Source organism: Mus caroli, unplaced genomic scaffold (genome assembly GCF_978045245.1).
Source record: "Mus caroli unplaced genomic scaffold, Mus_caroli_1 scaffold_16, whole genome shotgun sequence".
Lineage (NCBI taxonomy): Eukaryota > Metazoa > Chordata > Mammalia > Rodentia > Muridae > Mus > Mus caroli.
In genome coordinates this window covers 46096144-46112137 of record NW_028227271.1, presented here as the reverse complement: position 1 = coordinate 46112137, position 15994 = coordinate 46096144, and the positions used below count along the sequence as shown (strand labels likewise).

The window sequence follows — 15994 nt, the reverse complement described above, 5'->3', positions numbered from 1 at the left end:
TCCTGGCCAACCTTGAAGGAAGCACCTCATGTTCTGCTTCCTTTAAGAAGTTATATGCAGCACTCCTAGACACCACCAAACCCAACCAATTGATTACGTAGTTGTAAAAAAACACCTGGCAGCAGAGGCAAGGTCCTGTGCACTTCTCAAGGGGCTGAGGCACACTGGTACGTGGGCTCAGTACAAATCAGGGCTTCAAAAGTATTCACTGGAAGCATTTTGCCATGTACAGAATGTAGCAGGGGGTGATGTCAGCTCTTTCATCCTTGGCACTGGAGACCTTTCACAGAATCAGGAGGTTTGAGGTCACGTATAGTATCAGTTACTTCATAAGCATCATTCTTGGATGAGCACTAAACTCATACTTAAAACTCAGCTCACCTGTTCACTCTGTAGTAAGTACTGGCTCAGCCTAGAATCCAAGGTAGACTTCAATATAAAATACATTTCTAAGACCTATGTTACTGTATGTTTAGGTTCTGGGTCCCCACCAAAAAAAAGAACATGTTTTTGACCCACTAGTTCTGAAAGTGGGCTAAAACAAAAGTCAGTTAGAAAAATACGGGAACATGGCAATTCTAATCATGTCTGAGAGCCATTTCCAGAGAAGGTCATGCTGCTGCTCTTTTGGCTTGCTGCTCCTGCAATGGCTGGCCTCCTTCTCCCTATGTCAGACACCGACAGTTTTAAGACCTGGATGGCTGAGGCTCCCTCCATCTCAGGAAGGCCACCAAGTATGTAAAGCACCAATTTAACCCAAGGTTACTGTGGCTGAGGAACCTGCATAAAGAGCCAGGCTATTTGCATATCACAACCCACTGAGGCTTGGCATCAGAATGCCCTTAATTTCAGTACTGGGTTTAAACTTGACTCTGGCTAGTATTTGGTCTTTTGTTTGCCAAACCACCCATCGACTTAAACTGAAACATGTTTTTGGATAATGCATTTTTTTGGGGGGGGGTGGGGAGAGTTGTAGGAATGCAGTAACTTGCTAGAAATATTCAAATAGACTTAGGGTGGTAGTGTGGTAAACAGTAAGACTGTGCCTTGAGTTCACGATGCTCTTTGCTGCAGAGGGGCACAGAGAATAGGGCTATAGGCTTTCTTTGTCTTTCCTGTACTCCTAGCATACAGGGGCCAGTTTACCCCAACCAGGAAATGGGTATTCAAGTTCTGCACGGACTTCCTGGGTTGATAATTGTAGCTATGGTTGCCAGGAGGCTGGTCTCGTTTTCATCCCATAGAAGAACTGAGCATGCGGTCCGGAATTATTTTGGCATCACAGTCTTTTCCTGTGAATGCGTGTCCGTGTGCATGCAGACAGTTATGTGATATAAAAGGCCGAGGGGCAGCCGGGTGTGGTGGCACACGCCTTTAATCCCAGCACTCGGGAGGCAGAGGCAGGCAGATTTCTGAGTTCGATTCCAGCCTGGTCTACAAAGTGAGTTCCAGGACAGCCAGGACTACACAGAGAAACCCTGTCTCGAAAAACCTAAAAAAAAAAAGGCCGAGGGGAGCTCAGACGTGCAACAGGTAAACAGGCTTGCTGCACACAAGCCTGCTGGCCTGAGCTCAATTCTGGAACCCACGATGGAGGTAGAGAACCAATGCTCTGAAGTTGTCCTGTGACCTCTATGTATGCACTGTAGCAAGTACACGTCTGCACTCACATGCACACACCGCACATAACACACACACACACACACCACTCTGAATTTCTCCATCTGAGCATATGGTGGAGAGCACCAGGTTCATGACCACAGGACAGAGGACCAGAGGACCAGGGTTAGATCCCCTGTGCTTCTTTCTGGCTAGGCAACCTTGTACAAATCACTTGATTCCCTGACATTTGCTTTTTTGTCTTCAAGATGCATTTAGCACATCTGCCCCTTGAACAGCCTGACCTCATTGAAGAAGCAGATTGGCTGGGTTGGAATCCATGGACTGCCAAGAGATAGCTGGGAACTGGCTTAATGCCAGAAGCTGCCACAAACCATGACTTACTAAAATAACCTTTCCAACATTCTCCATTCCCCTGACTTTCTTCTTCCCTGTGGATCCTTCCTGGCTACCAGATGGCATCACATAAAGAAACCTTGCTCTTCTGAAGTCTACCTCCGTGTTTAGACGTATTTAACTGACCCATCATCACCAACACTCAAAACCTGTTCAAACCTCACTTACTCCTTCCTGGTCGTCCTTCTTGGATAAGCTGCTCACAATGATTCTACCTCCTGAGACTTAACAGGCTACCTCCTGTATGCGACCTACCTCCTCAAACTCTGTCTTATGATAGTTTGGGTAACTGCCATACATATGTCCCAACTCGCCAACTGGATGCAGTAGAGGTCAAAACATTTTTAAAGGATACTACATGTTCTAGGCTTCCACAAGAACTGCCACTCAACTCTGAGTCCAACTTCCACTTAGCACAGAAACAGCCACAGACAAAATGTAACAAGTGTGCATAGCTTTGCACCAGTAAAACTGCACAGATGCTGATATTTGGGTTGTGCATAATTTAAACATCTTATTAATTATTATACAAGGCCCAATTCAATGACAGCTATACCTTATACTGTATTCAGCCATATCAGTAAAGGATTACACTCATATACACATATGTGTATACAGAAAAACTTTTTTTCGATGTTGGGGCTAGAACCCAGGGTATGACACACCCTAGGCAGATGCTTCATCATGGAGCCGTATCTGCAGCCTTAGGCCATTTTTTTTTAATTGTTGCTATAGAGTTTTAACTCACCTCCATTTTAAGGCCCCAAGATATTTTTTCCTCACTTGAATAATGGGCTGTCTTGGAGATACTTCCATTTCATCATATATATATATATATATATATATAGTTTTATTTGTTAAACAATATATAAATATTGTTTTAACAATACTTATTTTTCTTTTGTATGTGTAATGTATGTGTTGAGTATGTGTGTGTGTGCATGTCACAGCAAGTGTATGGAAAGCACAAGACATTTTTTTTTTCTTCCTTCCATCTTGCTTTGAGGCAGGGTCTCTCTCATTTCATAAAAAAAAAAAACCCTCATTTAATTAGCGTGTGTTTGTGTGTGCATGCACGCTCACATGGTGCATGCATACCACAATGCACATATGGAGATCAAGGGACAGCTCGTGGGGTTAGTGTCCCCTTCCCCCATATGAGTCCAGGGGACTGAATTCCAGTCACCAGGCTTGTGTGGTAAGACCCTTTAGCTGGTGCATCCTCTCCCTGGTCCCTAACAATGCAGCCTTCCTAGTGACTCACTGAGGAATCGGTGTTTCGGTAAGTGTCAATGTTTCCCGCTGTCAAGCCACACTACGGAGGAGAGAGTAAGGATCCAAACCCATAGACGGTTAGCTATTTTCAGTACCTCCCAAGTCCCACTGCGAATAGGCCAATCCTTAACTGCACCCCATCTGCAAACCCAGACTATCTTCACCGCCCAAGAAGATGGCAGCACACACTTTAATCACTTACAGAACATTTCCCACACCCTTCTTCTTCATCCTCACGCTGCATTTTCCCAGTCTCAGAGAAAGGCTTTGACCCAGCCTCCTAGGGCCTTCTAGGGCCAAAGCAATTGATTTATGGAAGGTACCATAGCTACTATGGCTTCGACTTGGAGCTGGAAAGTGTGTATTACACACAGACCACAGTGCACCCTCTAGAAATCATAATTTGATGCTGTGTATACTGTTTTTTAAAAGTTCATATGCAAACTACATTTGGGCCCTGAATAAATTCCTCAATTAGTTTGTAGATTCTAAAGCTCACTGGGATGTCCCTGAGTTTTTGAAAGACGCCAACACCTGAACACAACTTGCAGTTAATTACTTCAGAAGCTCCTGGGGCAGAGGCCCACCACCTACCATAGGTGATTACACTGTGCAGCCAGTTCGGAGGTTGGTCAGCTGTATTTGGAGTTACCAACCTCCAAACCCTCTTTTATGAAGGCTCAACGGTGGTTTTGGTAAGCAGGTAATATTAAATATTAGTGGCTGAGTCTGCACAGCTGGCTCTAATCTGCAGAGCTCACCCATGTGTAAAAGTGTCTCAGGGTTTAGGCACTTTCCCTTTGAAACTGGAGACACTCCTCTATGGAAGAGCAACCCAAGTGAGGCCTGACTTCAGGATATTTACTTTAAGCCCCTGCTTACAAAGAACACAGGGAAACAGATACACGTATGAGCTCTTAAGAATATCCAGTTTTCATATCGGAATTTTGTTCCTCCTGTAGTCCTGTGGCATCGGGTAAGTCAGTTGCCTGGTTGTACCGTTTGTTTACGTGGAAATTATATAAGCACCCACAATTCAGAGGAACACTGGAAAGAGTGAAGGCGAGAAATGATTGCTGCTGTGTTATAATCTGGAACCCCTGCTTTATTTCTTCTGAAAAGAAAAGTAGGTGGGAAGAAAAGCCACCTAAAGCCAGACCATTCCGATGATTGATTTGTAACACGAAATCATACCCGAGTGTCTCCTTTAACAGAGATGATGGAGACTCATCATATTCTTAGCAACAGAAGTCTCCAGATCTCCCTGGGACCATTTCCAATCATCTAGACTAGTTTGCAGGCGCTGCAAGGACTAGGTGACCTCTCTAGACCAGCGGAGTCATGCTGAATGACAGGAACATTTTGCCCAAGAAGGGCTCTTATTTTTATCCCTCATGGACTGAAGAACGGCTCAGCCAGAGACTGGACAGGACTGCCCCTACGTCATGGACTCAGCCTGGGGCTTCCAATCTGCTGCTTGAAGGCCTGGGCGTTTGCCAGGTCACTCTGTCCAGGCAGCCTGCATCTGCCCAGATGACAGGTGAATGAACCAGGCCTCAAGGGGGCTTGAATGTCATCCCTTTGGCTGAGTCTCTTCAGTCATCTGACTGTGCACCGAGAAGCCGCACGACCCAGAAAAAGAAAACAAAAGCTAAACCAAGTAACCCCCACAAGAGAGAATTCCCTCACTCCAGAGCTCCAGACCTAAACAGCTGTTTCCTCCCAGGGTGAACCATCAATAAAAAATGTAGAATGCGTGCACGTGTTCGTGAAAAATAATCACCCAGATAGACTCAATAGCTTTAAAAGTCGTGTTCAACTTACCTGTGCAACTTCATTAATGGTTTCAAAAGGTTTAAAGTAGAAACAGACCACAAAGGAGATGTCAGGCTTAGGTAGATGAAGACTTGGTCTGAGGTGGGAGGCATGGGAGGGCACGCTCAACCATTTTGTGTCCTAAATGACTGTGACCCCCAAGCCAGCTAAAAAAGGAGAGTAAGAAAACCCAGGAGGTTTCTACACCAGTTTAATTTGGGCCTTATTACCTGAGAAGCTCTCATTGGCTGGCGCTGCTGCCTGCTTCTTAGATGGGGTGGGTGTGAGAGGACCAGGGGTGGATTTTCACTTGGGGTAGCCTTACCCATGGATAGATTCACTGAGGAATTATAGCACTCCATGTCTGAGGCGGGCATCTCAGAGACAACAGCACAGCTACCGTCTAGACCCCCAAGATCAGGAGTTGGGGAAGAGAGACTGGGGAAGAGTTGTTTTCTGCTCGCCCTGAAACTTTAGAACTCTTAGGGCCATGAAAATCAATCTCTGTCTCTCTCTGTCTCTGTCTCTCTCCCCTTAGGATAACATGAATGTTAGTCCAATTCAAGAGTCTGGATAAGCCTGGGCTCCCGAGACTCACCCTTACTACGTAGTTGAATCTTCTCGAATCCAGGATGGCAGTCGAGAAGTCCAGTCTGTTGAAAGCTTCCCCCAAAGTACAGTATCCATGGCGCTGCAGGTGAGTGAGAGAGGCACGCGTCACTCCTGCCACACAGAGGCTATTCTCCTACAGTACAGCCCAGAGGACTCCACTGAACCAGTTGGCTGCTCGTCTTAGAGAACCAGGCTCTGCCTTTCTTCCTGCATCTGAGTCCCAGGACACACAAGGTGGGTGGCACAGTCCCCACTTGGGTTGGGGACTAACCTGTGGATACCCCTTTCCATGACTAGTACCAGTCTAGCTCTCTGTGTACTCTAGTCTGGGAGTGCTAACGCACGATGTGTCACTGGGAACTGAGTATGGACTCTTTGGGTTTGTGAGTGTCTTGTTAAATAATCATGGGCACAGGATCAGCTCGACCTGCCTGCACAGCAGCATCCAACCACAGCCACTGACGATGCTTTGCTTTGAGAGGAAGAAAACAAGTTTTGGGCTTTTAGCATGGATGTGCAGGGAATTGGGAAGACACGGTTCTGCCATATCATCTTGTCCTGTCTTAAGTTTCTGGGTTTGTCACGGATCCACCCTCTCTGGGTCTGTTGTCATAGAGAAACGAGGTGTTTTCCATGGTCCCTGAGAGAAACAGGAAGGCCATCGCACTATCCTAGGGATCAAATTGTCCGTTTTATCAAGTGCCATAGAAGATGGCTTGAGGAAGGTCTTGGACCCACCTGCAGCTCAAAGAGCAGGCACTAAAAAGACCTGCTGGATTTACTGATTAGCTCTTTCAAAGCTAAGCTTTAGCCAAGCCAAGGTCCAAAGAGAGCTCTCTCCTCTCGCCGACAGAAAGCAGACACCCTCTCACCTTCTGTTGGAATTAAAGGACTGTTGTTGCCCAATTCTCTCTCAGGAAGGTACAGAGTTACTGAGCACAGGGCTTTAGTAAATGGAGGGTGACTTACCTCCTTCGTACTCCCTTTGTGAACATAGATCCACTTTTCTTGATGGAAGTCTACAGGGGCAAAAAAAAAAAAAAAAGGAAACAGAAATATATTTGAAGAATTGGTAGCAGGCCTACCAAGATTTTAAACATGACTCATTCTCTTTTTATTTATTCCAAAGTTCAAAATATTTTGACAAAAAAGACTTCACCAACAATCTAAGAGGATAAAAATACTCAATTTCTGTGGTGTCTAAATATTGGATCTGTAATTTTCTTCAACCGAAGCAATCTGAACCTTTGATATCAGATGTAGTGTTCCCAAACATCCAGATTAAAAAGATAATTTAACACTCTGATACCTTTGTTTTAAATGCCAAACCTAAAACTTATACAAGGCCATAAAAAGCAGATACAGAACGAGAAAGATGCAGATCAAGTGGATTAAATTGGAATAATTTTAAATTCATTTTTAAAATAGAGCCTTATATCCTCTGCTAATACATAAGTATCTAGACCACGTAACTATGATATGTCCAAGAGGGACACACCTATTTTTTTCCTCCATTCTTTTGCAGTTTGAGACACAGTTTGTGTATTCTAGGTTGGCCTCAAACTCATTGTGTGGCTGATGTAATCTTGAACAACTTTAAAACTTCTGTTATTTTGTTCCCCTTCCACCCAGAGCTAAGGACTAAACCCAAGGCCCATGAGCTAGTCCCCACCCCCTTTGTTATTTTGTCTTTTTTTTTTTAAAGATTTATTTATTATTATATGTAAGTACACTGTAGCTGTCTTCAGATGCACCAGAAGAGGGCATCAGATCTCATTACGGATGGTTGTGAGCCTCCAATGTGGTTGCTGGAATTTGAACTCAGGACCTTCAGAAGAGCAGTCGGTGCTCTTAACCGCTGAGGCATCTCTCCAGCCCCCCCTTTTTTTAAACTTCTGATTCTCCCCACTTCTACCTTCGAGAGCCATGGCGCCTAGCTCATTCAGTTCTGAGGATGGACCTAGGCCTCAGCCTGGGAGGCAAGCACTGAGCTACACCCTCAATCTCACAGTTTTATTTCCAAAGTCTCAAAATACAGTTGAAAAATCAAAGCACTGCTGGAATGGACTCAGCTGGTCGCATTCCTGTGCTGTCACTGTCTTGTGTCAAGTGCCAGTGACAAGCAGGGATAAGCTCAACTGGCAAAGACTTTTGAACAGCAAAGAGTATGCTGATTTTGCCTGGGAAATGCACAGTCGAGAAACCACAGCTAGTGATAACAGAGACACCAGGGCAGCTAGCTGTTTAATAAGAGAGGCACTAGTTTGTTTTTCAAGAACCATTCATAAGAATCGTCAAACAGCCAGCCTTAAGAGATGGGGTTTAGATTTCTGACTGTTCTTGTAGAGGTCCTGAGTTCAATTCCCAGCAACCACATGGTGGCTCACAACCATCTATAACGGGATCTGATGCCCTCTTCTGGCCTGCAGGTGTACATGCAAGTAGAGCTTCGTATACATAAATAAATACATCTTTTTTTTTCTTTTTTTTAAAAAAAAGAATTATCAGACAGTCTTTCCTTTTCTTTTGAGCAGCTCCAGGCTGCCTTTGGATCTGCTTTGTAGCAAGAATGATGGCCCTGAACATCCGATCCTCCTGCTAGAGAGGCCAGAGCCACCATGTCTAGTTTATGCAGTACTAAGGGACTGGACCCAGGACTTTTTGCTCCCTAGGCAAGCACTCTTCCAAGTGAGCTCTGTTCCCAGACACCTTTCTTCTTCTTCTTTTTTTTTTTTTTTTTTGGTTTTAGGCCTTGAACTCAGAAATCCGCCTGCCTTTGCCTCTCGAGTGCTGGGATTAAAGGCGTGCGCCACCATGCCCGGCTTGACACCTTTCTTCTTATATCCAAAGCAAATGACTTACACTGAGTTTTGGTTTTGCTGTTCTGAATGTCTTTCTTTCTCTTCTTGGCTGCGACGTCGTAGTTCAGGCTGCTGAACAGATTCTCCTTACTGTATACCTCCTTGTTGCAGTAACTGTAATGGAAGAGAAGAGGGCAGCAATTATATTGTAAATAGCTATAAATAACTCATCGGATTATAAAACTCGCCAATGTATATGCTTCCCAGACGAGACAAAACAAAACAATAAAATCATCAAACCAAGCCAAACCAAAGTCCATGCAGACAGAGACTTCTTTCTCTTAGTAAAAATATCATCACCTCCATGTGGAAGGCTGGGATGGGGGCATGCGTTTCTTTTGAATTTCCTAACAGGGCTTTCCATTATAGTTCGATACAGAACACTATACACTCTAAGAGCAATGCAGCCCATTACAATATCTCTTTAAACAAAGGAGCTGAACAGGGAGGGGGATGGCTGGTGTCACTGTGCCACACAATGCCTACATTTTGCAAGACACAGAGCATCTACTCCAAGCTGCTGTGGCTTCTTCCTTCCCTTTCTCCATCCTCTCTCCTTCCCATCCTCCTTTTTGCCCTCCTCTCTATCCTTCTTTCCCATCGTCTCTACCCGGTCCCTCTTTTTGAGACAGCTCTCATTATGTAGATCAGGCTGGCTGCAAGCTCATATAGACTCACCTGCCTTTGCCTCCCTGGCTCTGGGATTAAAGGTGTGTGCCACCATGCCCAACTTGAGCTTTCTGTTCTTTTTAAGACAAGATTTTACTATGTAGCTCAGGCTGGCCTCGAGTTACTATGTAGTACGGGCTAGTTTTGAACACAGGGGTCCTCAGCCTCAGCCCCCTGATACTGGGTGTACAGAATGCACATCCTGCCCTTTACAAATGGCTTCACTGAGCTGTAATTCACATATTCTACAATTCATCCATGTAACGGGTAACCAAGCTGTTTTACATTGAAAGTTCCTGTCCTGCCTTTAAAACATGATCACAATTACAAACATCTGACCTACAAACTCCCTTTCAAGCAGGTATTTTGCATACAATGCTAGTTGTTTAGGTTTCTGACTTAAGACACCAGGCCTCAGGCTGGAAGGTTAAAATACTGGTTCCTAACAGAAACCAGTAAAATTTTAATTCATAAACTTAGAGGGGCTGTCAAATATGCTTATCCAATTCACAGATCACTGAAAGATGGTCTAGGTCAACTTTGGCCAGGTACCCACGTCCCTTAGCAAGCTGAGGTTTCATGGGAATAATGGTGACAGTCTCATGATTTAAGGAAAAAATATCTCTGAATACTTTCTACAGAAATGATGGGGAGGAAATACTAAAATTTAACAGGAGAATGGGTTTCCTGCCTCTTTCAACCAAGAGGCGGGCAGGATTTATTTGTTTGTTTGTTTGTTTGTTTGTTTATTTATCGAGACAGGGTTTCTCTGTGTAGCCCTGGCTGACCTGGAACTCACTTTGTAGACTAGGCTGGCCTCGAACTCAGAAATCCGCCTGCCTCTGCCTCCCGAGTGCTGGGATTAAAGGCGTGCGCCACCACGCCCGGCTGCAGGCAGGATTTATAACAATAACCTGTACAAACAGGTGTGTGTGTGTGTGTGTGTGTGTGTGTGTGTCCACTAGCATATTAGGAGACCTTAAATTTTCTGATGTCCTCTGCAGGATTTAAAATATGATTTGTATCTTTTTTTTTTTTTTTTTTTTTTTTTTTTAGTAGGGATGAATATAAGCATGCATGCTCCTTTCTGTTCCCTGCTTTGTGTACATGATAGAAGGGAAGAGAGGGCTGGAAACAGTCCAGTGTTGTTTCATTGCAACTAGTGTCTCCGTAAGTAAGACTTGCCTAAGTGTCTTCCTGAAATGCTGACATCACAGCTAGATACCCTATGCAGCTTTTAGGACCTACAGGGAGAAACTTGACAAACCCCCAGTCAACTGTTCATTTCCCTTCTCCCAGTCATACCTAATACCACTTATTGAGTTCCCTAATGTCCGTAGCCTTCTCTTTTTCATTCAGGGAAAGAGGGTATTTTTAGGCTTCAGCCTGGGTGTTGCAGACATGACCTCTCTCAGAGGCACTTGCTTAAGTGAGCCAAGGGTGAGCGTTTCGGTTAGGCTTTGTACAACTCCGGAGGAGTGTGTGTCTGTCAGTCTGTCTGCTTGCATGGCTCTCTCTCTCTCTCTCTCTCTCTCTCTCTCTCTCTCTCTCTCTGTGTGTGTGTGTGTGTGTGTGTGTGTAGGTACAAAGTCACTGACTTAGGGATGATCTCCTTCAGGGCAGCAGGAAGCAAAGGGGCAGAAGGAACAGCAGAACTCCAAGTCTCGGAGGCTGACTTAAAGAATTTTAATCAAAGTCGAGGAAGAGGAAAAGATGGAAAGTCGATCGAGTAGCCCCTGGTGTCCCAAAGCTTCATAAAACAAAGACAGAATATCCAGTGAACAAAAACACCCAGGAAGGCTTATTTCTTAAAGAAATATGCAGAGACACACAGCCTACAAACTCCATAGTGATGTAGTTCCTATACCCTCTAAACCATGGTAAACATTCCATATGTAGAGAAGCACGAAACAAAGCCATCTTATTTTGAGCCATTCATATACAGGTTTGCAGAAGCTTTGGACACGGATAGTGACCTTCTCATGGGAAGTGTTCAAGGGGATTTGAACGTTTTCTTTCTTCGTGGATGCAAGAAAGAACTGCTTTAACTTGGGATGACTCATTTCAAAAGCCAAATCAGGGATGCAAACCACTGATGCAGAGTGTAGAAAAGTTTTAAGCGCGGGGGAAACCCTATACGTCTCATTTTATATTAGGGTTTGAATTCTGGAGGCTGGGGAGCGGGGCTGTAAAGTGTACTTGTGTTGTCTACTTATGTTTTCTTTTAAGCAATAATATATTCAGTGGCTATTTTGAGACTCCAGTTATGTCTCATTCCAGGAAATGCAAAATCAATGGAAAATTACAGCTCAAAAATTTCACAAGAAAAACAACCACAATTTACAAATCATGGCACACACACACACACACACATATATAAAAGTATTTAAAATAAGCAAAACCATTTCAAGGAGGCTGGTTTCCTCCACCAAATAAAAGAATGGTCGAGGAGTTGATACTTTGTAACTCCTTCTTACTAATCTTGATGCTTACAGGCCAAGAATAAGGAAAAAGCCCTCCCCCACCCAACACCCACATCACCATCAAACACAGACAAAATACTATAAGGCAACTGTAGAAGAAGTGGAAAGTTTTCAAAGGAAGACAATAAGTAGGAACACGGGTGCAGCAGACAGAGGAGGGCATGGGAAACACCAGCTTTATTTCTTATTTCATTTGTAATTAAGAAAAAACACTTAAAACCATTTCCTGACCCAAAGCAGTTATGATTTAGCCCTGATTATGTCCAGTGAGATTTTTGATGCTCAAAGTCATATGTAGGTTGCCAAACTTGAAAAGGCTACTTCCTGGATTGCTTTGGGGAAACAGGGAAATAAGCAGGAGGCTTGTTACAATAGTGCCCTGCATAGGGTGAAGTGCTTGTAAAAATATCTCTATTATTTTTATTCAAGGTATCAAGGCCAACTTCCTCCTTCCTGGGCCAGCCTTAGCAACACACAGTATGTAACTCTGGGACAGGCTTTTAACAGCAGAAGTGCAGGCTTGGAGAAGAGAGTTGAGATTACTCATCTTGGAGTTGGGGCGGGGCAGGGGTGGTTGGGGAGGAGGCAGTGTTGGTCACCTCAACCACCACTTCCTTGAAGCATTCTTGGATGGCCCCAGCTCGTACAGTGTTCCTTCCTTGAAATCCTAGTGTGCCTCACAAACCAACAATCTCGACTTTTTGTTTGCTTTCAGAGATAGGGTTTCTCTGTGTAGCCCTGGCTGTCTTGGAACTTGCTCTGTAGACCAGGCTGGCCTCGAACTCAGATCCACCTGCCTCTCTCTGTCTCTGTGCCTCTGTTCTGGGATAAAAGGTGTGTACCATCACAGCTGGGCTCAGATGCAACTTTTTTTTTTTGTTTTGTTTTTTCGAGACAGGGTTTCTCTGTGTAGCCCTGGCTGTCCTGGCACTCACTTCGTAGACCAGGCTGGCCTCGAACTCAGAAATCCGCCTGCCTCTGCCTCCCGAGTGCTGGGATTAAAGGCATGCCCCACCACACCCGGCTCAGATGCAACTTTTTAAGGGGTCAGCTTTAAGCTTATCTAAATTCTTCTATGATCTCAGGAGGTTATTTGGCTATTCGGAGACTGCAACATTTGGCTGTTGGAGGGCAGGGCCCTCGACCACAGAGACAATGGCCAGCAGAGTCTATAACAGGTGTACTGTGCAGACAAGCCATGGCTTAAACAATAACCCCGAGAGAGTACTCCTTTATTCTTTACTCTTGCTGGGCAACTTTCAGGATTGTCTGTGGAACTGGAGAAGCCTCAATAGTTCAGTTTACAGTTCACCCACCCTCTTTTATAAAGGACCTGCCTTCTGTTTTCTTAGAACAAGAGAGGGCATTCAAGCTCACCTGTGCAGCTAGGCACTGGGCCCAAATCTTACATCACAGGAAAACCAAGACGGAACACAGCGAGATACCCGAGATCACAAACCCAGACTCGGAAGGCCACTGCTTTTAAGAGGTTGGCAGACTCTTCTGCTGTGGAAGGAGGGGATTGTTTATGGTTGCTGGGGGAAAAAAATACCCTGCAAACAGTCAGCTGCTCTGCTGAGAGGCAGATGACCAAACAATTCCTCAACTGTGACTCAGCAAAGGACCACAGGTGGCCGGCCAGTGTATTGATCACTGCTGAGACCCTGATGACTGGGAGTGACAGCTTCAGCTCCCAGGTGTGACCCGAAAGAAAAGAAAGCGGATCAGGAAGGGACAAAAGGACAGGGTTTTGTTTTGTTTTCTGTATAGCCCTGGCTGTCCCAAAACTCAACTCTGTTGAACAAGTCAGGCCTCAGACTCAGAGATCCAGCTGCCTCTGTCTCCCAAGGACTGGGATTAAAGGCATGTGCCACCACCGGGCCTCAGAGGCAGACTTAACTTCTTCAGATATTTTGGAATAGGGAGAGTGAGGTGTCCTATTTCTGGCTCATGGAGCAAGGATGGAGTGAGCATCCAGATGAGATGGGGGTCTCTCCAGTTTCGTTCCCAGCCTGCTGAAACACAGCGGGCTGTTATCCTATTTTACTAGGGGAAGTCAAGATAATGCAGTGGGCTGGACCCCTGCTGCGTCATCCTGGAAAGAAGCTAAGCTTTCTATACAGAAACAAAGAGGTGGGACATTAGATTCAGGCTCTGACGGTGGATGGTTCCAAGGAGGAGAACGCTTCTGGTGCACCCCCTTCTCAATTAGTTGAGGAAAAAAAGTATTAGTATAACCGTTAACTTCATTCGCTAGGAAACAGGTGACAATGGTTGGTAATTTATCTGATTTTCTGTGAGTAAGAGTTCTTTAGAGTGTTCTAAACTCCCCATGGGACTTGCAAAAAAGGACCTAACACAAGGTTAATATATTTGATTCTCCTGGAAGGCCCCAAGTTCAGGGATTTGTTTCACCTCCTTAAGAGACAAAGGGAATTCAAGCATTACAAATCACAAACAAATGGGAGGCCCTGGAGGCCCCGCTGGTTTCCTGATAATTAATTACCAAACCTTTATTCAAGCAACCATTGGCAAATCTCACTCAGTGTCACCTGGCACTCTCACAAAACTCTCTGTTGAAGTCAGCTTAGGGATGCAGGTTGTGTGTGTGTGTGTGTGTGTGTGCGCGCGCGCGCGCGCGAGCGTGCGTTAATCAAAGGACAGTGGGAGGAGAGAGCACCGAAAGGTGACTTCAACTGCACCACCCTTCCAAACAAACTTCTGTCCTGTCTCAGGGAGTCAGCTGTCCAGGCTGGGGATTGATTCTTGACCTCATACTCTACGAGTGGGGCACTTGTTCTGACCTCAGATTTTCCACTAGACAGAGGAGCTCAGGTGAAACTTCAAGTCTGGGTGGTCTTTCTGCAGCGGGCAGGCACCACTAAGGATGGGAGTGTGCTCACGGTATAAAGACCGAAAGGGCCACGGAGGGAACAGGTGCAAGTGTCTGGTCCTTCCTGAAGCAGAGCATTGTTCTTGCATTTCTTCCCTACCTCCCTCCGCAGCCCCTAAGCGTTACCACAACGACCCACTCCGCAAGCTGTCCCGCGGCCCATCGGTTGCCCCTCCCAGTCACTTTTTTTTCCCCCTCGGCCCACTCAGCCGTCGACTGTGCGTGGGAAGAGCCTTCATGCACTCATGGCAGGGCCCGTCATCCGGCTTGTGACTACTACCGCTCTTGTACTCTTGGGGTCCTGTCATAGGACAGTGAAAGGCAAACAGCCAAGTCGCTAGCACCCACTTAAAACAGTGACTGCGATTCCGGGATCTAAAGGAAGAGTCCATGAGTTGTGCGCCTGTGTTCGAGTGTTTAGGGACATAATCCCCTATTGCCAGATTGAGGGATCCTGGGTTCTGTATGGGATCTTTTCTGCTGGGAGACACTGTTCTTGACCAGGAGGAGACACTAAATTACCCATCTCTCGGGTTCTGGCGACCTTTGCCGAAATCCCGGCACCTCACTCCTGTCCCTTCAGTCGGAAGCCCCCTCTTTATTCTGGCCCAGACCTGCTTGCCCTCCTTCACCTGCCCCTGAGGTGTGCACTTCCCCCCTCGTCCCCGACCAGCTAAAATCGGTTTTGTGGGGCTGGAAGTCGGCGAATGTCCTCACCTGCTGAGGTCGCTCACGAAGCTGCCGCTTTTCTCATCCAAGAAGCGCTTCCAGCCGTCCGCCGTCTTCACCCAGCTCTGGCCGGGGGACCGCCAGTCCTGCCCAAGGAACGGCATGGTACCGAGCGCGGACGCGATCGACGGACGGGACGGATTGACAGCCAGGAACCGGCCTGGCTTGCCCAGGGGATGCGGCGCGTTGGGAAGATGCTGGGGAACGATGCAGACGGCGACCGGGACAAGAGTGGGGGAACTAGTGTGGAGGGCTGCGGATCCTGGGTGGGCGCGGGGATCCTTGCACTCACAGGGGTGCAGGCGCTGGGGAAGGTCGCCTCCTGACTCTGGGAATGCTGCGCGGCTGCCTGAGCGCAGTATTTATCCCCGGCCGCTGCCCCGTCTCTTTGTTGCCGGAAGAGCCGCCTGCTCTTAGCCCGCCCCCCCCCCCCCGCGCCCCGAGGCCACGTGGCTTTGTTTATGGGCTCGCCTTGTTTTCCGAGGCGCCCGCGGCTCTCGCTCTGCTCGCAGTTGCACAACCTTGCGTCCGTGGAAACTTGAAGCCGCATGGCCAGGCCAGATGTCCCGCTGACCCTCGGTGCCCTGGCACCTCTGCACCTCCCCTACTCCCCCATCAGGCGTAGCTGCCGCCACCAAGAT

General features: G+C 46.4%; 1 protein-coding gene across 1 annotated transcript in view; it reads right to left on the bottom strand.

Annotated features, from left to right (window-relative positions):
* The window catches only part of Fbxo32 (F-box protein 32), a 36526-nt gene extending 20797 nt beyond the window's left edge, over positions 1–15729 (bottom strand). Inside the window, exons 1-4 of the mRNA XM_021183584.2 lie at positions 15342–15729; positions 8581–8693; positions 6688–6737; positions 5705–5797 (exon numbers count right to left, since the gene is read on the bottom strand). Of these exons, the coding sequence (XP_021039243.1) occupies positions 5705–5797; positions 6688–6737; positions 8581–8693; positions 15342–15457 (372 nt within the window). The 5' untranslated portion in view covers positions 15458–15729. The remainder of the gene's footprint in view (positions 1–5704; positions 5798–6687; positions 6738–8580; positions 8694–15341) is intronic.
* Between the last annotated feature and the right edge of the window lie 265 nt (positions 15730–15994).